General features: G+C 31.7%; 3 protein-coding genes across 3 annotated transcripts in view; 2 read left to right on the forward strand and 1 right to left on the reverse strand.

Annotated features, from left to right (window-relative positions):
- Trpm (transient receptor potential cation channel, subfamily M) overlaps positions 1–23,184 on the reverse strand; it is a 268,334-nt gene that overhangs the window by 170,171 nt on the left and 74,979 nt on the right. The gene's annotated exons all lie outside the window — the stretch shown is intronic.
- Positions 9,181–12,746, forward strand: LOC137921507 (venom carboxylesterase-6-like). Its single transcript, XM_068764288.1, has 3 exons — positions 9,181–9,382; positions 10,622–11,868; positions 12,465–12,746. The coding sequence occupies exons 1-3, from the start codon at positions 9,212–9,214 to the stop codon at positions 12,733–12,735; spliced, it is 1,689 nt and encodes a 562-aa protein (XP_068620389.1). The 5' UTR covers positions 9,181–9,211; the 3' UTR covers positions 12,736–12,746.
- On the forward strand, positions 16,492–21,731 carry LOC137921386 (venom carboxylesterase-6-like). The gene is made up of 3 exons (XM_068764125.1): positions 16,492–16,719; positions 19,076–20,322; positions 21,274–21,731. Exons 1-3 carry the CDS (start codon positions 16,549–16,551, stop codon positions 21,539–21,541), a joined length of 1,686 nt encoding a protein of 561 aa, XP_068620226.1. The 5' UTR covers positions 16,492–16,548; the 3' UTR covers positions 21,542–21,731.

The raw sequence follows: 23,184 nt of genomic DNA on the forward strand, positions 1-23,184 counted from the left end.
GAAAGTTAACAGAATGCGTCATGAAATTACCGCTTTACGTTACGGCAGCTGATGTAAACTTTGGTCCATTCCAGAACAATCTGCGCTCTTACCTAACTAAATCTCGCTTCAATCTCGTTTATTTAAACTGAAATGTACATTTTAGTTTACATTAGTTGTATATATAAACATATAAACTTGACATTTTAGGTAATGGACTATCTGTTAAATATTTTAAAAACGGTTGCCATTTCAAAAGGCAAATAATTTTTTTTCTATGATCATAAATCTGTACATTTTTAATTTTTATTAACATTCATGTTAACCATTCGATGTAACAGCAAGTCAATTTTAAAGTGGTAGCTCTTGGAGTTAGTGTAAAAAGGTCTAGACTAAAACCTCTTCAGCGCTATGTAACTTCACAACTACAGAATCTGTAAATGGCCACTGACAAGCAGTAATTATCATTGACCAAAAGATACCAATTAGTGTTCTACTAACATCAACAAGTTACACGATGACGTAAAATGATAAAATACTCATTAATGTTAGTGACAAGATTCGTAGAAATGTTAAAGTAACCGAAAACTTATCAGAATAGCAACCTGTCGTGCGGGTGAGCAGACCTCATACCGCATAGAACAGATATCCACAAAGGCCTTGAGGTTAAAATGATTATAAATGTTAATACTACTAAACCACGTACTTCGTCAGACCAAAATATCTAAGATAGATATAAATTTAATAGTTAAATTCGTAACAAGTTGAAAGATAAGATTCTATTGAGATCGCAGACTTAAAAACGATAAGATAATCTAGAAATAGATATAAAATAAAATCAAGTCAAGCATTTAGGTGTTAAATTAGTGCATTATTTCTTTATAAATTCATACAAATGAAAGCGTTTGTATTTTCTCCCTTGAACTTCTTACAAGTCCAAGTAGCCTTACAAGAGACCATGAAAATTTTAACCTAACATCTGTGTTTGTTCTATCTAAAAATACTAGGCTCATCAGATCATGTTATACCTAACATATACATACATAGTGATAATAGACAAGGTACTCTCACATTATGTATTGAAAAAACGCACACGAGATATTTGAAAACATTACTATTCGAATTCATGGGAAGACGCTTGATGCAGGCAGGTTCCAACCGGTACAATCGGAAATCTAATGGCGGAAGGGTAAGGGAGGGATCTATGTCGAACAGTAGACGTAGAGCGGTTGAAATAATGATGATGATGGTTACTTAAAGTTTGTCTACCTATTCCGTCCTGCTCACACACTTTAGAATTGCCATTAGGGTGACCGGCACTTACTCGTACATTATAATTATATGTTTGGTACTTCACGTCAATTTCTCATAATAAAATATCGCAAGTTTGACTTTGTACACTAAAGCGGTATGGTAGCACGAATATATAAAAAACACACACACTCTACCGTGTAAACACAACCATTGTTATAATGTTAATCTGACACAGAGATACAGATCTTTTAGAAGTACCAGCTCGCTGATTATGATACATCGGTTTAATTACTGTAATTAAAATTATATACTATGGTAGTTTATTAGAATCACTTCTACGAGTCTTTGCTCATACAAGTTTAGCGTTAGAAATAAAGATAATTTTGTCATACTTTTCTGTATGCTAAATAAAATTAGTAACTCCTTTTCGGGCAACTAAACATGGTGTTATAATACTTCCATGTAATATCTTGTAATAAATTTATAAAGTAGATAATCGCCACGCTTGGATATCTTTGGAGGAGGCCTATGCCATGCAGTAGGCGCTTACGGACTGAAACGACGACATTATTATCTATAGATCCAAGAAGAAGTTACTAAGTGAGGAACTACCTAAAAGCTTCATACATTAGTGACATCAAATATGAACACAACTCTACGATTCGCGTAAGACCCTAGAAAATCATCCATATACCTAAAGAGAAAACTTTTAAATCACCGAAGTATTTTATGATGAGTTAGCGACATGTATAGAACAAACTTTAAATGGAATTCTTATGCTACCGGTTCTTAACAAATTCCACGTGGGTCGTATACGACCACCACTGCACTTACCGTTCAGGCCATTTGCAGTTCCTATTGAAAGACAAAGGATTCTTAAACAAATTGTATGGTTGAATATAGACAATTGCACATCACGTATGCGCGTACGTAATACATGTTAATATTTATAACTTTTCCCACTAATTATAGCTTTGCAGTATTGAAAAAGTGTAAAGCACACTTCTTAAATGATTTTTAAAAATTTTTTAGTGTGGGTCGTATACGCGCCAAGCGGCCTGAATGGGAAAACTTCAAAAGCCGATGTGGCATAGAACGTGTTAATACTGGATTTATAATACATTTTAATACAACTTTTATGTGACTATTGTTTTCGAGGTCAATCCTTTTGAAACTATTACATCGACAAACAATGTCGTCTTGGGTGCGTATTGTTTATTTAGGAGCAAAGTATTTCAATCAGTTTCATATTTGCTTAGGTGTTTGTGATTATATTTCTGTTTGTTTTAGTTTACTAAACAAACAATGTAGATTAATTTTTACTTTGAAATAAGTAAGGACAATTCAATATAGTTTATTCGAGTTTCATTTTTCTTTTAAGGTCATTTAATGTCAATGACGGAATTTATAATTATAAACCATCTTTCAAATTCACAATTATTGATTGAAATTTATTTACAGCGCATAATTAAACAAGAAATGAGGTGCCAGCGACAAACTTAGCTCGTTCGAGTTTGTAAATTAAATTCATATCGGTATGATGAAAATAACTTAAGTATTTGATGATATATTAAATAAATTATAAAAATCGTTATCGATATGTATATATATATTTATATATATATATATATATATATTAACTAAAACTAGATTGAAAGTGTAAAAAACTTTAATCAAACCTTACAAATAATTAAATTAAAACAATTTAAAATAAATAAACAAAATATGATAAGCAAATAGACGTCGTGTACATACAAACATATACAATATGTTATATATTATATTCACTTAAATACGTATATATAATTACTTATATACACTACTAATTTATTAGATGTAAAAATATGCAGGATTAAAATCCTAAAATATTTGTGAGAATATCTGAAACTATTATAAGATTTATATATTCAAATTTTAGGTAGTCATATTAAAACTTTATTTATTATTAAAGCAATTTTATATAAAGTATACATTACCTTGATATATTTAACCAAACCAGCGCACATGTCTTTGTCCAGTTCAAAAAAAATCGAAAGGATCGAATAGAATAAAACAGTATACTCACACTAGTAAATAAGCTACCAACACGATTAACATCAACAAATAACGGAAACACTAAGAACAGGGCGTCATATAATATTGTATCAGAAATTCGACTCATGCGCATATACGCGAAAATGAACGTGTCAGAGACATACGTTCATCTCTCTTTAGCGCATCTTATAGGCAATATAAGATGGATAGGTATAACTCGACCAAACGCAGTTCATTTTTAGCATTACTTCTTAAAGAACTAATAAATATGTAATACAAGCTTTAAGTTAACTTTTTGATATAAATAAAGAACACTTAAAATCTCTTCAGGTTTCAAAAAAGGTTTAAAATGTAATAACTTGTGTAATGTAGTTGAAAAATATTTATACGTATATTCTTATTTATTGGGTTTTTTTTTCTTTTATTTATATACAAATAATAAAGCAAATATCCGTAAACAAAATCGCATATGTTCACAACTTATTTTAAGAAAACAACACTTTGATTATAACAATTTCAGGCTCAAGCTCCTTGAACTTCTAGATTGATTATAATTGGAAAGCTTCTTCGCATATATGACAGCATATTAAATTAATAATTTCGTGATCTAAGAACACGGATTACCGAAAATAAAGTTCATTGTTATGAGAATAATTTAATTTAAATTCCAATGATTTTAACATAAAGAAAATAATTTTTCCGGATGATAATATTTCCGGAGGATTAGTAGCATTCAAAAATTGACAAAAGTTTTAAAATCTGAATTCATTTATTGGACAGTAAATTGTTGACGTAATGAAAAATAGTTAATATTATAAATTTTATTTTGAACTTAAAAATGTAATTTTTTATTTTTATCGAAACCAACAAGATACAAAGAGTGCCCAAGAAAATAATTTAAAGTTTGCACAAACTATTTGCGAAAAGATTTTTTCAACGACCAAGATTCTTACCTAGAATTAACTGTTTTAATTTTGTTAAGTTTTAAGTCATAATGGAATAAAAAAATTGACTGAATTATCGAACATATAATAGGACCAAAAAAAATTATAGATGCACTCATATTTTTTCCTCGGCACCTACCCGCCAGATTTTATTAAGGCGCGGAACAGCAGTTTCGATTGCATTATAAGTAAACAATTACTTAAGATTAATTATTAAAAATGTTTGTATTACATTTACTCTTTTGTTAATAACTGGATAAACTATAGTTTATTTTTAGGTACACTGGTGCGAGACGAAACCAAAAGACGTGCCGCGTTCGCGCCCGGAATAAGGTTTAATCGGTTTATTGGAATCGTACCAAGTTTCGTAAGTTCTGGAAATTTGGTACAACATTTTAGATTCCATATAACACAACTTTGAAATTGCTATTGGTCGAATTCACAAACAACGTTTACTCTGTACGCTTTTAGTAATCGTATATTAACGAACTGGACATTCATCACTGTATATTATTGTCATAAATTTTATCACATTGTTGGCCAATCATAAGTTAACTCGTGTTTTTATGGCTGAACGTTGCCATGAGTAAATTCGTAATGTTTTGTTCTAGGTTGGCGACCATACAGTGCAATTGTTGGTCAGTATAACACAAGCTGTTTCTCTCACAAGACCCGCCAAATCTTTTGTTATAAAAAATGTTCATTAATTTAAAAAACGACAAAACGTAATGAAGAATCTTTCAATGAATTATACGTCGACGCTTGATCTGATTGTCCGAGTGATTATAAATCAAATTGTGGTTACTGTAAAAATGATACTGTATCAAAAGAGACCTACTCTGATATTAGGCCACCAAAGTATAAAAAAAGAAATAAAATAGCATCAGATAGTGAAGACGATTTGGAAGAAGAGTGGAACTAACATGATATTACACCAGGTTTTCCGAACAAGAAAGAGACCACGTCTTAGAATAAATAGTCACTGTCAGTAAAAACAAATCCGACTAGAGTGTGATGAGTATGTTCTTCAAAGGGAAAACAAAGCAAAACTAGATATATTTGTAAAAGCTGTTTGGTAGGTACCAAGGTGACTGTTATACTGCTTTTCATACAAAAAGAAATATAAGTTGATTAATAAATAAACTTTATGTTTATTGTTTTACTTCCACATCCGATTACGAAATAATAGCCGAGGTGATATTAGATATTTTTTTTGTAAAATGCCGGTCAACAATGTTTCAAACATTTTTATTAATACAGGAGAGATTCTTCTCCAGTCTACCACTCCTGCAACCCATAACAAAGCTATTGCGACGGGCTCGATGTGAATCGCCGAACGATGTTCTGGCCCAGCGGTGGCCGAAGAAGCTAATTTTGCTCACGCCTTTATATACCGAGTGGAGTGCTGAAGTTCTTCCTTAAGATATTGAAACACTAGAACACCGTAATTGAAACAACGGTTATTACCTCAGGCGTTCCAGTTTTTTTTTTTTTTTGATAAAACGTGTTAAAGGAAGCTGCGAGCTTTTATCCGGTAGAGTCAGGCATAACCAAAAGAGTACCTTTTGTCAGATTTACCCGAGACATAAATTAGTAGGTAAGGTATAACATTAATTAAAACATATGTAAATAAATAATCTGATTTCGTCAGTAATATTATTTTAATATTTAGATAGTTTTTAATTAAATTCACTATTAAGTCCAAAAGGTAAATAAATATCTTACCAGCTAAACCTCGGTCTGTTTTAAGTATTGTTTACAAAAGTATTGTTTTTAAATTATCTATAATACAATGATATTATATGAAACATGATTTATAAAATTGTCCCGAAAAAAGACGAAATAAATACTTATCAAAAAGATTAGATATCTTGTGTTTTTATTATAATTAAATTAATTTTAAATTTTATTTCATATATTACCTATTCAACAAATATTACGAACAAATAAATGTAAAGTCGTAAAACATCTTTGGACTAATATTTATTAAATTAAGAAAATGAATTTTAATAAATCTATAACAATTATAAATAAGTTAGCTCACGTTATTTTTAAGCTATTTTTTTAAAGCCAAAAACAAAACAGATTAAAAATATTTTTTCAAAATTACAATATACAAATAAACATTTTAAATAGGTTACACATGTCAAGGACTATACATTGACGTAAAACGGGTAGTCCTTGAAACAGTCGTTATAATACATTTAAAAGTTAAAAGCAAGTCACGATAATCGGAAGTTAGCAAGCGAATTGCAGTTAACCTAGCCAACGGTTTGATAAAACTAGGGTCGATAAAGTAATATACTAAATTGGAATTGTTAATATGCATATTTATTAACATTATCAAAGTAGTAGAAATAAAATGTTCTCCGACTCTTATTACAAGACATTTGGCAGTTTGTATTAACTGAAGCGCAAATATTAAAGTGTTCAAAGTTTGAGCATCTCTATTGGAAATGTTCCAAGTAGGATTATGAAGCTTTAGGCATTTGCAGTGCTGGTATCGGCGGACAAAGTTACTGTTAATGCGAAGTATTACATAAAATATATTCCGTCTTTCGTTAATTGATTTCGTCGATACATTAGTTCTCTTAATGCAGTGATAATATATTGAAAAAATACATTTAATATTTAAGGACATAAGTTATCCTTTACTGATTGAAAGACATGTATGGATAAGTAATAACTTTATTAAAAGATGTATTATTGTGGAGTTTCTTCGTGCTTCTTCTCCACAACTATAACACCTTGCGAAGCGGAGTACGGTCGAAAAAAAATTGATTAAAAAAATAAATAAATAATAAATTGACGACCAATAATAGTCATGGTATAGGTATGTATATATATACTAAGCATATTATCGAAACCGAAATAGAAAAACTATTAGTGAAATTTTAATTTTATTTTTAACACTATGGAGTACATAATGAAATCCAAATAGTATTGAATTACCACAAAAATAACATATCAGCCAATAGATACCCACTGCAAGGCATCCCACGTAGTGGGAAGCCTACCAACGGCATCTCTACCACCGTACCTCTATGTATAATGTGTTTTTTTCGCTTTTACTGAACGCAGACAATTGAGAAAGGGATTGCCGCTATTGGATGGACGGATCTGCTTCCAGATGCGAGTCGCGACTGTCTTTTATATTTATGAAAAATGTAATAAATAACTATCCAATTAAATCAGGCATTACCTCGCGGAAGTCCGTCCTAAGTAAGAAAAGGACCAATATTTAGCCACTTCCGCACATGCAGTGGTAGTCGTGCAAACGTGACTCTGTGTTTGGCACTAATCGGTGTAACATAATTTCTGAAGATGTCCCGTGGAGGGGTCAAACACGTGTTCAGCGATTTGACGGTAGCAGCTGTGTACTTTGCATTGTTTGCCGCATGCGCATTTGTTAGCGGGCAGGCGGGCGGTGCACTTTGTTGCACGACTACCACTGCATGTGCGGAAGTGGCTAAATATTGGTCTTTTTCTTACTTAATGAATAACTATTACAAAATTTTACTTTCATTTCTACATTACATTTCTTATAATTTATTTTAAGTCGCCGCCTAAGCGCTACAGACCGTTAAATGCCTTGAGGTTTAAAACGATGTGTCGAGCCAGCTCATCAAAAACTTCTGCATCAGATTCTTTCTAGATGAGGTTCAGTAAGTTCTTCGTTCCAATAAGTTCGTTATATCAAGGTCTTTCTAAACCGTCGCGTAGTTACGACCTTTGAATTCGAATCGGGAACAATGTCTAAGTAAGTTTAAGTCTGTACTATGGAGCCGTCACATGGGCAAGTATCGTTGTCGATTATTTTAAAACAAAACTTATATTATAATGAAATCACTATCTGCTTCAATTAAACTGAACACAATCAATATTCTATCACAAAATATTTTAAGCTTCGTTACGATTTACATAGAATGATTGGTTATTAAACTTTGATGTGGTGAATGTACGGCTCATTTACTATAAATTAATTTACCATTCATCCTATATATAATATTAATTATTTCAGAAATAATACGTAATGTAATGATTATGAAATAGTGAAAAGGCGATTTCATAATTGGATTAAAGTTATTGGTATATCGTATTCCAAAAGAAACAATTTATTAACATAACAATGCGTTATAGTGGATGTTTATACTTAAACGACGACTTCCATGTATAGTAATTATATATTTAGGAACTGTAATAATAAACCTTCATTCCATACAAATGACTTAAAATTAGTAACTTTAAATAATACTTTTGATAATTTTGTAAGTTTGTATGGACCACCTCAGTGTAAAAGCCTTCTCCAAAGCTTTCCATTTTTCTCTATTTTTGGAAACTTGAAGCCACCGTGACCTGCCGTAGCCATGATCTCGTCAACCCATCTGGTATTAGGTCTGCCTCTCGCTCTGGTACCTAATGGTCCCGTCCATTTTTATAACCCTTTGTGTCCACCTGTTATCAGAGAACCTTGGCACGAGAACCTGCACAGGTTCCCCTTTCTTTGGAGGAAATAGGTAAGTGCATCAGTTTCACACGTTTTTTTGCAGATGGCTGTGTTCCTTAATTTTTCTTTTAATTTGATATCCAAGCTTCTCTCCATTATTCTCTGAGTGGTTTGTATTTTGATACTAGTCTTCAGGTCAAACGTCTAGGTTTACTGAACCTATACTTATCGAGATAATTACAACATTTAGCACCTATACATTCATTAAAATAAACAATGTGGATTTTTAATTACACATAGGAACCCCACTTAAACGTTAATTTATTATAACGTAAAAATGTCTATGAGGAATAATTAGTACTATAACACTATAGATTAAACTATAGTAAATAATAATTTCTTTAACCAACGTACTAACAGTCATTATGATCTAATAGATGTCTGTCGAATAATAAAAAAAACATTAGCGTTAAGGAAAATATAAATAGCCTTGAAAAAGTCAGTCTGCTTTTTGACGTGAGGCGTTCAGACGTGTCTGTAGTTGAATGCCGCTATGTTTTTGTTATTCATAGTGTTTGTAATCGGAGTATCGTACGCTCAGGAATCACCGATAGTTAATATTACACAAGGATCTATACAAGGAATAAAACATCCTGATGGAAATTACTTTGCCTTTTATGGCATACATTATGCAGGGCCTGTGTCAGGAGATAACAGGTTTAAGGTATGTTTTATTTATTTTAATTACACACTTCAATAGCAAAATAGTAAACGTTTACATTTTTGTATGTTTATCTATTGTAGACTTACACAGTAGTTGCCATAAATATATATAACTAAACTTCACAGTCATGTGTAATGTGAACAAATAAATCCGAATTTAAAATTGGGGAATCTATTACCGCTGTATGCAAAATCGTTTAAACTATTGGTGTATAGAAAATGTATAGATTCCAGTCAAATAATGTATATTTAACCCTATACAAAAATCAAATCGCTGCATATTAAAAATAAATCGTTTATTATCTGTTCCTACAGACTTTATACTGTTAAAAGTTCTATATCTTTAGTATTTATATAGTCTCTTCGAATTTCAATAGAAAAATAATAATGTTATATCTCTTTAAACAGAGTAAACGAAATAAGGTGTTAAAACTTTAAAGATTTTACATATACAACCACTCTGTGTAAATAATACTTTCGTATTCCAATTCACTCTAAAAACTTAGTATAATGATATTTATGATAATCCCTGACTTGCACTATCTACAGTCGAACCAACAGGCGTTATAGGGCTACCGAAACCGCCGTACCGCGCCTGAAGTATGCGCGGGGTGAGACGAAGGGAATCACCCAATGCAAGGCATAGACTTTCAAATTTAATGAGTACATATTATTAATAGCTCTAGTCAATTAAATATTTATTTTACAATGGTATACGAAGTAATACATGAAATCTGTGTTATTTTAAAAATAAACAATGGATCTAAATAACCTTCAAATATATACACGATGAGCCCAAATTATGTTTTAGAGATTAGTATAGACCGGTTTCGCCTTGGAACCGGATCGAACAGTTCATAAATTTGGCGCAAAAAACGTTCCCATTGTGTAGGTGTTTGACCTGTCTACATATTCCTACAGACTACAAATACGAAAGTAAAAAACTACAATTATCCTTATAGGTGTGAATTGGGTGGATAATAATTGATTTTAATGTATAGTCATCTACATTTCGAAAATTATGTTATTTACTTTTTTGTATTCTGACCTGGTTTGTACTGTTGTCCAATTGGCATTTGCAGATTTCGCATTGATTATTTCTTAAACTATTTATTTTGTATACGTTGTACCATATGTTAATTGAGTAGAGATATTAATTCACCCTCTAAAGGTTTTACAGCAATAACAAATCATCGAATATATAAAGTAAATAGATCGCATTGGTATCTTTTGTTTCTAGATGGCTCCACCACCACCCAACTACACTGACGTATTTCAAGCTGTCAATGATACTGTTATATGTGCCCAACCAACACTGGATGATTACATAGGAGTAGAAGATTGTTTAACTCTTAATATATTTACACCTAATATCACAGCTTCTCAACCAGTGATGGTTTGGATAGAAGGAGAAGAATATACAAGAACAAAACCAACTAAAGGATCGTTTAAAAATTTTATGAACGAAAACATTGTGGTCGTGAAAGTAAACTATCGTCTCTCGATCTTCGGATTTTTATGTTTAAGAGTTGAAGAAGCGCCAGGAAATGCTGGACTTAAAGACATAGTCCAAGGCTTGAAGTGGATTTCTAATAACATAGCCCATTTCGGTGGTGACCCAAAAAACGTGGTTCTGTTTGGACATGGATCCGGAGCAAATATGGTAGACCTCATCACCTTATCCCCGTTATCTAAAGGTCTCGTAAATAAGGCTATCGTACAGAGTGGATCCGCTTTATCTCCAACAGCAATAGCATATGATCCGATTGGTTACGCGGAAATGTTCGCGGCGAAACTTGGTTACATTAATAAATCTAGAAAAGAATTGGCCAATTTACTTATAAAAACTGACATAGATTTAATAAGTAGTCACTTAAATGACTTTGAGCTGCGGAACAATACAGTTTTGTTTGCGCCGTGCATTGAAAATCACTTAAATGGTAGCGATACATTTCTTAGCGATGCCCCAATAAATATCCTCAGATCAGGAAACTATAGTCAAATACCTTACGTAGCAGGGTATACGGATAAAGAAGGAACAATTAGAGCAGAGAAAGTTATTTTAAACCAGTGGTTAGAAAAAATGAATGCACATTTCGACGATTTTATCCAAGTCGATTTAGATTTTAAGACAAAAGAAAATAAAAGCATCGTAGTTAGTTCCATAAGAGAACACTATTTCGGGAAAATGGCTATAAACATGAAGGTTATTGATAATTACACTGACTATCACGGAGATACAATAATTTTTGTATCAATGGTACGAGGTTTGAGAGAAAGAGCCCAAACATCTACAGCTGATGTAAGTCTTTACAGTTTCGAATATAAAGGGACGTATAATTCAGATTGGACATTTACGGAAATTCCTGTAACAGGTGTAAAACATGGCGGTATCTTAAACTACTTGCTAAATTACGACTTGAAGGAAGTAGACTTAAGTGTTATGAAGTCAATAATGAATCGCTATGCGATATTTATCCGTACAGGGTGAGTAATTTTTTTAATTAAATCAAGAGATTAAATTGTATTTATATATCTAATATCAAATTGTTATACATGAAGCATATTTATCTTCATTTATTTTTAGAGACATAACTTCTCAGCATTTGAAGAATTCACTATCTGTCGCGTTGTAGGAAGAAGGGCCTGATACGGTGTTCGGGGCTGACGAAGGTTTAAGGGGGCCTTGTAATATATTGCATGACCAGACCCCTCTCCCCAACTAAATTATAAATAATCCTACTTAGGGAGCTATTGGCAGGCCTAAATCCTTCACCAGGTTATGGAGAGATTTCTAAGTATAATGACCTCCGCTGCATATAAAATCACTATAAATTAATCCTTTTTATTTTGTTGGCTTTGTCGTAGTATTTATTCACCTAATTGTGTGGGATTTAAGTATATTTGTTTTACAATAAGCTCAACTTCAGAGTTAAGATTTTTGATATTGTAAGACATAATATGGAAAACTACATAAGCGTGTTGGACATTCATAACTTTGTATGATTGAGTGAATTCAACTTAGAAAAACAAAACTAATTTAATTTAAAAAATTTTATAAAAATTGTTATAATTTGTTTCAGGTTAACAAATGTTCCTGGAATAGTTGAGTGGCGACCGGTGAAAGATTCAGTTTATTATTTATCGTACAGCGGAGGTGAAGAGTCTCCAAACTTTACAACGATGTTCGAATATTCATTGGTTAATCCGAAAGAAGAAACGATAGCCTTTTGGGACGACATTTATTCGAAGTTTTACAAGATTCCTCCGCTGCCAACAACTTCAGATTCAGCACAATTTCTCGGTTTATCTGTATTACTTATAATCTGTCAAACTTTAACTATGTATCTTTAATCGTTGTGTATAAAGAATATTTGTAACTATAATGAGACATGAAACATTCTCATTTAGGATTCATAAGTAAAATTACACGTAAAGATTTTCTTACGTAGAATCTAATGTCTCAAAGAGGCGTTTATTTGCGTAATAAATTTTGACATAGAACTCTGTGACACAAACATTAAAACGTAAAGAAAACTTCGTTATTTATTTAAATAACTACGGAGTGAATAATTATAGGTGTAAAACTTTAAATGGGTTTAGTTTTTAGATCATTTGCCACCAGGTAATGTCAATGCATCCTATCCAAAATCAATACTAATAGATTCAGAAGTAACAAGCGTTGTAATGATTATATAGTAAAAACAAGCATTTTCATTTTAGAGTCATTACTTTACACATTGTTATTAAAATATGTATAAGCTGCCTTTATGTCTTGGTTCTCTAATGCTGGGAACGTAAGTTTAAATTACAAAGGTCTATGTAAACATGCAAAATAAAACTTAATTATTGACTGTAAGTTTTTTAATGGTTCTTCTTCAAGTTTTTTTTTAATTTTTTTCTTTTATTTATTATCCATGGTGTACAAAAATATATAAATAAAAAAATACTGATATGGTAATTTAATTCAAAACACTTTAAACTGAGAAGCAAGTTTTAAGATTTTTGTAAATAACGATAGCTTGACGAATGAAATACCGATTAGTCTGTATTTTATTTTGCAAAGTAAGAATCCAATTTTCAATTTACAAAAGCTTCAACAAGTTTTCGTATCACTTTTAACTTACTTCCTTCTAACAACATGAAGTTGATATTACGAAGATCTTACCTGGAAACATAAAAAAAATAATTAGTACAAATAAAAATTAACACAAAATCGTATTTAAAAATAAAATAAAAATCAAAAGATCAGTATCTTAAAAAACCCTTATATTAAAAATCTTTAAAAGAAAAGCGCCTAAGTTGCTTGACCATTGTCTATCATTAGCACCATCATTTCAGTCGTCGAACCTCAACTGCTGTACACGGGACTTCCCCTTAAATTTCCAATGAAACCGGTGAAAGTGGCCTGCCTCCGACATTTTTCAACGATCTTAATAAGGTCTTATATCTACCTTGTCTATCATATTGTCTTTATAATAATATATACATTTTATCCAATACCCCACAAATCAACGTCAAGCCGTAATCGGATGATGGAACTGGTAGTCGAAAACCCCAAAAAAATATTTAAAAAAAAAAATCTCGTGTATCATCGGCTAAAGTTGGAAGCAGTGATCATATTAAGTCAATATTTTGACAACAGCTCTATTTTCTTAAAATATCTCCCCAAAACAGTTACGATGAATTGAAAGTAAAAGAAAAAGAAGGATACGTGGTTTTTTAAATTCATTTACTAATTGAAATAGCAATACTTTTAAAAATAATTTACGTCGTCGGTCCAGCTCATAAACGCCCACTGCAAGGTACCTTCTTCAAAGATGTTTTTGGTGATGATCTACAATCTCGGTGTGATATTATGGTACGCAGAGGACGGTACTGAACATCCTCTGGAAATTTGTTTGTGAGCAGTGGCAAACCTATATAATTAATGCGCAGTGTGAATTATATTTAATTGTATTCCGAGAATGAAAACTGCGAAGTCTCGAGTTTTGATTGTATCAACTCTATTATAATATTTTGTCTAGACGTTTATTTATGGGACAGCATGTACAAATTTATCTACAATTAGGCATATTACTAATCGATGTTCGTATAATGATTCTATTATTATAATATTAAAAATTAAATCCCATATCACGTCGAAAAAATATATATGTCTTTTAGTTGACAATTGGAAGAAGGGACATCTTAATAAGGATGCGCCACTGAATAAAAAAAGTAAATTTTTTCAAGTGACGACAATTTTTTTTTATTTCGCAATAAAGATAAACTATTTCTCAGTGCGATTTCTATCAAGATAAGCAGGGCAAACAGAGCTATACCACAATATAGGCCATTTAAGATTAAATCTAGAAATAATATATATATATATATAATTATTTATTGAATACACTCAATTTTTTTACATTATTGTGTAATATCGCGGTTTGTCAATAAGGATAAATACACAATTTTTTTTGTTCTAGCACGCCCCTTATATATACATAACCTACTATATATACCCTTCAAACTTTTTTGTAATTCTATACGGAACGGGCTTAAATATAAAGTAATCGTGAGTTTTGTGTAGATGGATAAGAATAATTATGTTTGCCACTTGATAAACAAGAAAAAAACTAACAGAGCCGTTAATACTGAACTAATTTCTTTAAACCCAACGATTGTACTAGACTAGAGGGCGAGCAACCTTTTTGATGGGCCAATTTCAATTGAATTTTTTTTTGGCGGGTCGCACATGATGTTTAATGAACATTAAAGTAAGAAAATAAATAAATTTTAATGCAAAATTTAAATAAAAGAGATAAGAACGGAACACGAAAATACTTGAATATTAAAAGGAAAAATTTGTATTATTCAAATATATAAATATGTAATTATATATTCAGCTTTCGAATCGTGCATCACTCAATTTTGATCGGTGGTTATTATTAATTATTTAATTCGGTATAGCATGTACCACCATTTTATTATAATTTATTTTATAACAATATATTAATGACAGAAAGTCGATAAAATAAATTCAGTTTTAGAAATGCTTGGCGGGCCGCTTAAACATGTTAAACGGTCTGCAAGCGGGTCGCGGACCACGGCCACGTGTTGTTCATTCCTGTGCCAGACATATTTAACGAATTTACTCGAAGAATTTTTGGTCTAGTAAGAAGCGTACACGCTTGTTTTCAATTAGAGATGAATAGTTCCAAAAATAGATTTTAATTCCTAATTTAAATTTGTGTTTTTGTATGTTTTATACTTACGAGTTGAATTTTTACTGTGCGTTTTTTTTAAATAAAAATTTATTGTTTTTATTTTATGAATAGTTATGTAATATTAATTTCATTATTACTTCTTTGGCACGGTTTTAAGGGAAATTATTTTGTTTTTTCATCTTCCATGTATTTTAATATTGTGCAATATGTCACTACATTTACATAACATATTAATATACACATATTTGTCAGATGTATTTTATACAAGATGACGCTAAAAATAATATGCCCGTATAAAGTTCCTATATTACTATCAATAGACCTAATTATAAAAAAGGTGGTTAAAGTTACTCTAGTGATATAAATACATTAATAAACTGCTCACTGTTGTACGATGTAAAATATGAAAATTTTCACTACGGTAGCAATTCTCTTTCTGAATTATCATTAGCATAAATCATCATCATCAAGTAAGCGGAAAGACGCCCACAGCAAGGTATAGGTCTCCCCCGAAGATCACCACAACGACAAGCCTTGTGCTGCCCGCATCTTCTCCCTGTCTTGACTATATCGTCGATCCGCATACTAGAGGGCCTACCCACGTTTACCGGTTCGACGTCGCCACACCGCCACACTTAATATTTAGTGTCACGCCCAATCCAAGTACCTTTATGACTCACTTCCTTCAAATCTTACGCAATCAATGTTTAACGACTATTAACCTAAACATTCTGTGAAGTGTGTGCTATGCTTTCCTTTAAAACCTAACAATTCCTTATCGTGGTGGGCAGTTTGTGAGAAACGGTGACCTCATTGATTCGTTATCCTCGATAAAAATAAGTTGATATTATTTAAAAGTGTGATATCGCGTCAGAGCGTTTGCGTTCAGCCATTACGCCGATGCAAGCTGAACTCGCCGCACGCCGTTTTCGTGCGCGTATGTGTGTGAGTCGTGACGATGTTATTATATGTGCTTGTGTGCATAATAGCGTCTGCGCAGGCGCAAGACAGTCCGACAGTGAATACTACGCAAGGATGGATTCAGGGTTCCGTGGTGGCTGATGGAAATTATTTTGCTTTTTACGGAATACATTACGCGGGTTTCGTGTCCGGAGAGAATAGATTTAAGGTAATATATTTTTATTTTCATTTTCTTTTATAAAAAACATATGTTTACCAAATTAAAATATTTTTTTTAATTAAAGTAGGCATTTGAACGCAATTTTAAATTGTCGATTATTTTAACAATGTAAATAGCAAGCTGCCACCATCTCAGAAACCTTATCTACTGAATAGAGCCGGCCAATAACTCGACGGTTGCTCTTTTTAACGAAATTTTACAATAGTTCTATATATATATATATATATATATATATATATATATATAATAAATACATACATTTTAACATAAACCATTTAAATAGACCTGCAAACCAAGTTCCACACATTTCGATCAATTAAAAACTCTTATAATTAATTTACCTTTAATTTTATATTCATAATCAAGAAAAAGGTCTGAAGTCGCTTGTGGAAATTTATTATACATGCGTACACTCAGACAAAAATCAAATCGAGAAGTACATTTTAAAATTATGTCAACGATATTATTATCTGTGATTAAAACATGGCGTCCGTAGTCCAGATATCACAGACACTGATACTGATAACGGTTGAAAGTACTTGGATTTCATAACAAATTACTTTACTAATTTCAGTAATCGAAGTAATTTATTTGAGTTTGTTATAAAGTTATTTATATTTCTCTTTATTACAAAGAATTTCTTACAAAGAAAACAAAGACATGTTTAGACATAACGAAAACAAAAGAAAATTAGGTCGCATTATAATTTATTCTACATGATAAAAGCCTGAAAATTAACATTATTCATATTCATATCATAACATGGCACAAAAACACGCAAGCAATTATCTTGCTGTGAATCAATAGAGTAGACATGAAATTTAATTTTCTGTCTATACATCGCATAATAATTCGATTTCAATATTGAAAATTTACTTTTCTAGGGAAATATTTGGCTTTGATGGGTTATTTTAATCACTTATTAGTTAGCTCTTTGCACTGCCTTATTGGCCTATCGCATTGCAAAAGACTTATGACATTACTCACAATGATGACTATAGTTGTTAATCAAATCTGAAATAAATTAATTAATTTTGTGATCTGTGAACACTGATTAGCAACTGTCAAACGCGCAAAGTTCATGTCGAACTGTCAAATGCGCTAAAGTTTCAATGAATAAATATTGAAACTTTTGCGCATTTGACATATGAAATATGTACGAAAATTTTTGATTTTTTTTTACTTTTAGAGGTTATCTATAGTATTAAGAAACTCATTTCAAAGTTATCGTGTAATTGAAGGAAATTGAGATCCGTTTTTATATACATATGGATTCACACCATGATCATTCATCACTTATTTGACAACCGCAAAATGTCCTATGTTTATTATCGTTTGATAACACGAATAAAATTCTCAGAGGCGATATTCATAAATATTTATTTATCTATTTGACTCAGTCAATATTTTGCCTGGTATCGTCACATGTCTTAATTAAAACAAATTCTAAATAGCGTAATATTATTACGGTTATTCAACCTAGCTACAAAATCCTCGTTGGAGTGTATCTTAGAGTATTTTTTTAAATAAATCCATACAATTTATCTAACGAATAAATTCGATAAAAATCATGGCCCCTCCAATAGCGGTAAATCTAAATCAAATCATTCAAAGGCCAATAATCACGAAGGCTGTTTTTACAGGCTCATATTTTTATTCTAAATATATCTTACTGTTAATAATAAGCACATCAACTTGGCTTTATATGTAACCCTACGTGAAAGCAAATTGAAGGAAAAACATACTCATTTTTTAATTTATAACCACACCGGTTCTGTACACGAACGGTACTCTGATACCACTCGTTCTTGAATTATCAACATTGAAAACCTTTAATTGGCTACACATAATCTTTAAGTGAATTCCGTTACTTCATGTTATTGTAAATCTATAAAATCATAATAGCTGTTGAAACATATATATGAAGATAGAGAACCATTTATATCTCAATTATTATTAATTAAGTAGCTAATGAAACACACGCATATTTTTCTTTTTCCTTTAAGTACTCTTTTACTTTTCTTTTTGTAAATCTATGTTTCTATATTAAAGAGTTAACTGAGATGGATGTTTCCTGGGACACAATTCTTAACTAGTGCCAGGGAGCAATTGTATTGTATTTCACATCATTATTATAACAGCTTCAAGACGTGTATCCAGCAATTTGGACATAGGCCATCCCTACAGATTTATAATAGGACTCTAAAAGTAGCCTGTTTCCATCCTCTTCCATCCACCTTATATGTGGATTTTAAACAATACCTTATATTAATTACCACTATTACTTTATGTATGTTTGAATGTGTCTCTAAAAAATCTTTATGGTATCTTTACACATTTACAGGCCCCGCCTCCGCCGCCCACCTATCCAGGTGTTTTCCATGCAGTGGACAGCAGCGTCATATGCGCCCATCCAACATCTCGAGGTCTAGTTGGAGTTGAAGATTGCTTGACTCTCAGCATATTCACCCGGAACGTTACAGCTTCGCAACCGGTTCTCGTTTGGATACAGGGAGAAGAGTATACAACCACTGATACGACATTGCGTTCATTCAAAAACTTTGTCGATGAAAACATTGTAGTTGTAGTCGTTAATTATCGTCTATCCGTCTTCGGATTTTTATGTCTCGGAGTCGAACAAGCGCCAGGAAACGCCGGTTTAAAGGACATCGTTCAAGCTTTGAAATGGATAAAAATAAACATCGCGGGATTCGGAGGAAATCCACTCAACGTAAATTTATTCGGACACGGATCTGGTGCGGCAATGGTCGACCTAATCACTTTGTCGCCTTTAGCTGAAAATCTCGTCCAAAAAGCCATCACACAAAGTGGCTCTGCGTTATCTCCTGTAGCTATTGCTTATGATCCTATTCAGTATGCCACATTATTAGGTGACAAACTTAGCTACACTGATAAAACAAATGAAGAACTTGCAAAGTTGCTAGCAGGTACTGATGTAAATATATTAGCTAACGCACTTACTGACTTTAGATTCCTAAATAACACAGCATTATTTGCACCTTGCATAGAGAATAATGTTGATGGTAATAACACATTCCTCGCCGATGCTCCGATCAATATTCTTCGATCAGGTAACTATAGTCACATACCTTACATCGCTGGATATACGAATAAAGAAGGAACCATAAGAGCCTTGAATGCTGCTTTCGGTGGATGGTTGGAAATGATGCAAACAAACTTTGAAGATTTTATCCAAGTGGACTTAGATATCGCGTCTAATTCTAACAAGACTGCAATTGTTAATTCTATCAGGGAGTACTATTTTGGACAGAGAAATATAAATATGGAGACTATAGAAGATTACTTGGATTATCACGGCGATACAATGATACTTGTATCTTCTATAAGAGGAGCAAGGGAGAGGGCATTGACTTCCAGAGCGGAAGTGAGGCTGTATGAGTTTACTTACAGAGGGACTTATAACTCAGACTGGGCTTTACCGCAAATACCCTTAACAGGTGTTCGACATGGCGCGGTGTTGAATTATCTTCTGAATTTCGACTTAACACCGAGCGATACAACCGTAATGCGATGGCTTGTTAAGCGATATTCATCGTTCGTTCATAACGGGTAAGTTAACTGGAAAGTTTTTTTCATTCTTAACTACATTTATTTATTTAAGCGCCTCAATCCTATATTATTTCGTAAAAACTAAATGTACAGTTCATGCGTATAAATAAAACCTTTTTTCTAAACGGACTTATTTACAAATGCGTAAGATTTCTAACATAAAGAACATGTAGATGTTAATTGCTTAGTAAAATAGATATATTTAATCTAATGATTATATGAAATTAAAAATATAACTATAAATTACAGAATATTTCTTATCGCTGTCAAAGTTCAGAGAGGCAAAATAAAGTTAAATTAGAAGAAAAAGTTAAATTAGAAACGTATTTTCGGAAACGAATGTCATTGCAAAACAATGACATTAGTTTCCGAAAATACGTTCTCTGCCTGTGGATTCATTCAGAAACAAATAAAAGTGTTTATATTATTATTACAACTAAAAATATAATGAAAAATGTATTTAAAAACGTAAAGTAAAACCTGAAGTTTTTATTTTAAACTATTCTGTATAAATATGGTGTAAATAAGTTCTAAGAAACTAAAATTTATTTATGTACATGAGATATGAGCAGTGGTAAGCCAGCGCGAGTTCGATTCCCGGGATAAACAGTCTTTTATAATTCACACTATGTACATATAGGATTGCCATTGCAACAAACAAGTTTTCAGAGGATGGGCAGCAGCATCCTCCGCGTACCATAATACCGAACTAGGCTCGCCAACCCGCCTGCCAAGTGTGGCAATTATAGTATAATCCCTCATAGATATCTTTGGAAACTGGTCATTAACAGCGAAAATATTATGACCAGGTGGTTTAAAGTACCTGGATTTACCTTACACATCATCTTACGAAATATTAAAAACCTAAATTGAATCTTATGAAAAACAGATTATAAATCTTATACTAAATATTTTTGTTTTGTTAAACAATATTTCATTGTTTTTCCACAGGACGCCAAATTATCCGAATGCAGCTGAATGGCAAGCAATAACTAGTAACAGACTCCCATATCTCTTGTTCAGTGGTGGAGAAGTATCACCAAATGTTTCTGTTGCACATGAAAGTCAAAGAATCAATCCTCATGAGCAAAGAATGACGTTTTGGGACAACAAATATGCCGCTTTGTATAGAGCTCCACAACCAGTGTCATCGGCCTTCCAACTAACGAGCTTTACTTTGGTTGTTTTATTTACCCAAGTATTAATTTTCTTTATGTAGATTATACATTCAACTAGTTAGTTGAGAAATAGACTGCCCAAGAGTAGATTATTATTGTTACGTGATTTATGTTAACTATAAGGTAGCTATATCTATAAGTGTTATATGTCAAATTTGATTCGATTTTATTTATAACGGTTGTGAGAAACGTAAATTTTACCATTAAATAGAATAAATAAATCCTCACTAATTTATGTTTTTTTTTATTACTGTGTACAATAAAAACACTTTTTTAATTTTATTATATTATTTTAGTTCACTGACTAAAAACAATGTTCAGTTAAATAGAAGCTTTTAGTTGTAAAATTGTGTAAATATTTTAGTTGTATTTGCACACATAGATATTTAAAAAAAGAAAGAAGATTCTGGTTGATTTATAATAAGAAGATTATGAAATTTAAGACGTAATAAGTTTACCAACAATGGGAACCTTTACTCGGTACCGTAATACAGTACAGCTTAACCCTTAAATGCATAATGATTAAAAACTGCCCTAACCTAACCTAACCTAACCTAAAATGAGTACTCCCTCTAAAAAGTAAATGTATAGTGTTGTATGTCTGCAACATAAGGTTTTTTTTAGTAAATAGGTATTAAAAGAATTACATTTTTTTCTATTTTTCCCTGCATTGTGGTGTATTTATCTGCGAGATATTATAAAAGATTTTTTAAAAGTAAAAATAAATGTCATGCATTTAAGGGTTAATCAGTACTTTAGCGATGATTTTCAGTAAGGGATCCGATTATTTTTATTTTTGTATTTATTTGCTGTTACTGCTTGCAGCCGTAAACATGGCTGGGATTTGTAAATAGTTTACATGAAAAAAAAAGGTATAACTTAGTAAAAATATAAATAAATTCATATAATTTTTGACAATTCATCGAAGTTGAACATTCAACTAGTGCATAGAAATCTTGACAGTAAGTAAGAGTAGGCACATTATTGGAATGCTCACATTCTTTGTCTACTTTACGATATTCTTTTCAATCCGCTTACCCCCTCTTATATCAAATTAAGGTTTCAAATTCTTCAATATACACATGAGCAGTCTTTGAGATCGTTAGAGAATATGAAATTAAAAATGCCGGCGCATTCTTCTTTGTTTATAGCCAAATATTTTACCACATATGACGTGCTAAGAAATATTTATAAGATCTATGATAATATATCCGTTAAATCATTTCTTTTTCTTTCTCTGTTTCCTTATTGTTTCTAAGGCAAGTGCAAGCCACGACAGTTTGAAGTTTTATTTATTATTTTATTTTAATTATACTTATAAAATGTATTATATCGTAATAAGCACTATACCTTATTTATTATAAGTATATATTTCATGTACATATGTATGTATGTTTGTATATATGTATGTTTTGTTTACGTTAACAACCTATTATTTATGCTTCTACTGTTTTTATACTATGGTTGTCTGTAGGACATTGCCTCTTGTAATAAGACCGCCCATTGTACTTTTTTGTTTATTATTATGAAACTATTTATATGTTTTCTAGCGTGTGCAATAAAGAATATTAAATGTGCCGTCTACCCATTAGCACATCTTCACTCTATGAGAAGAGGATTGTGTCCCAGCTGTGACAGCAGTTCAAGATTAATACAATTATAATGATTTCAAGAGTTCTGCTCA

The sequence above is a fragment of the Battus philenor genome, unplaced genomic scaffold, assembly GCF_028537555.1.
Source record: "Battus philenor isolate CCGP_79_NKW_IND1 unplaced genomic scaffold, ilBatPhil1.0.hap1 SCAF_19, whole genome shotgun sequence".
Lineage (NCBI taxonomy): Eukaryota > Metazoa > Arthropoda > Insecta > Lepidoptera > Papilionidae > Battus > Battus philenor.

Coding starts and splice junctions, on each gene's coding strand:
- LOC137921507 (XM_068764288.1), top strand. CDS start 9,212: ATGTTTTTGTTATTCATAGTGTTTGTAATCGGAGTATCGTACGCTCAG. Junction 9,383..10,621: donor CAGGAGATAACAGGTTTAAG/GTATGTTTTATT, acceptor TTTTGTTTCTAG/ATGGCTCCACCACCACCCAA. Junction 11,869..12,464: donor GCGATATTTATCCGTACAGG/GTGAGTAATTTT, acceptor AATTTGTTTCAG/GTTAACAAATGTTCCTGGAA.
- LOC137921386 (XM_068764125.1), top strand. CDS start 16,549: ATGTTATTATATGTGCTTGTGTGCATAATAGCGTCTGCGCAGGCGCAA. Junction 16,720..19,075: donor CCGGAGAGAATAGATTTAAG/GTAATATATTTT, acceptor ACACATTTACAG/GCCCCGCCTCCGCCGCCCAC. Junction 20,323..21,273: donor TCATCGTTCGTTCATAACGG/GTAAGTTAACTG, acceptor GTTTTTCCACAG/GACGCCAAATTATCCGAATG.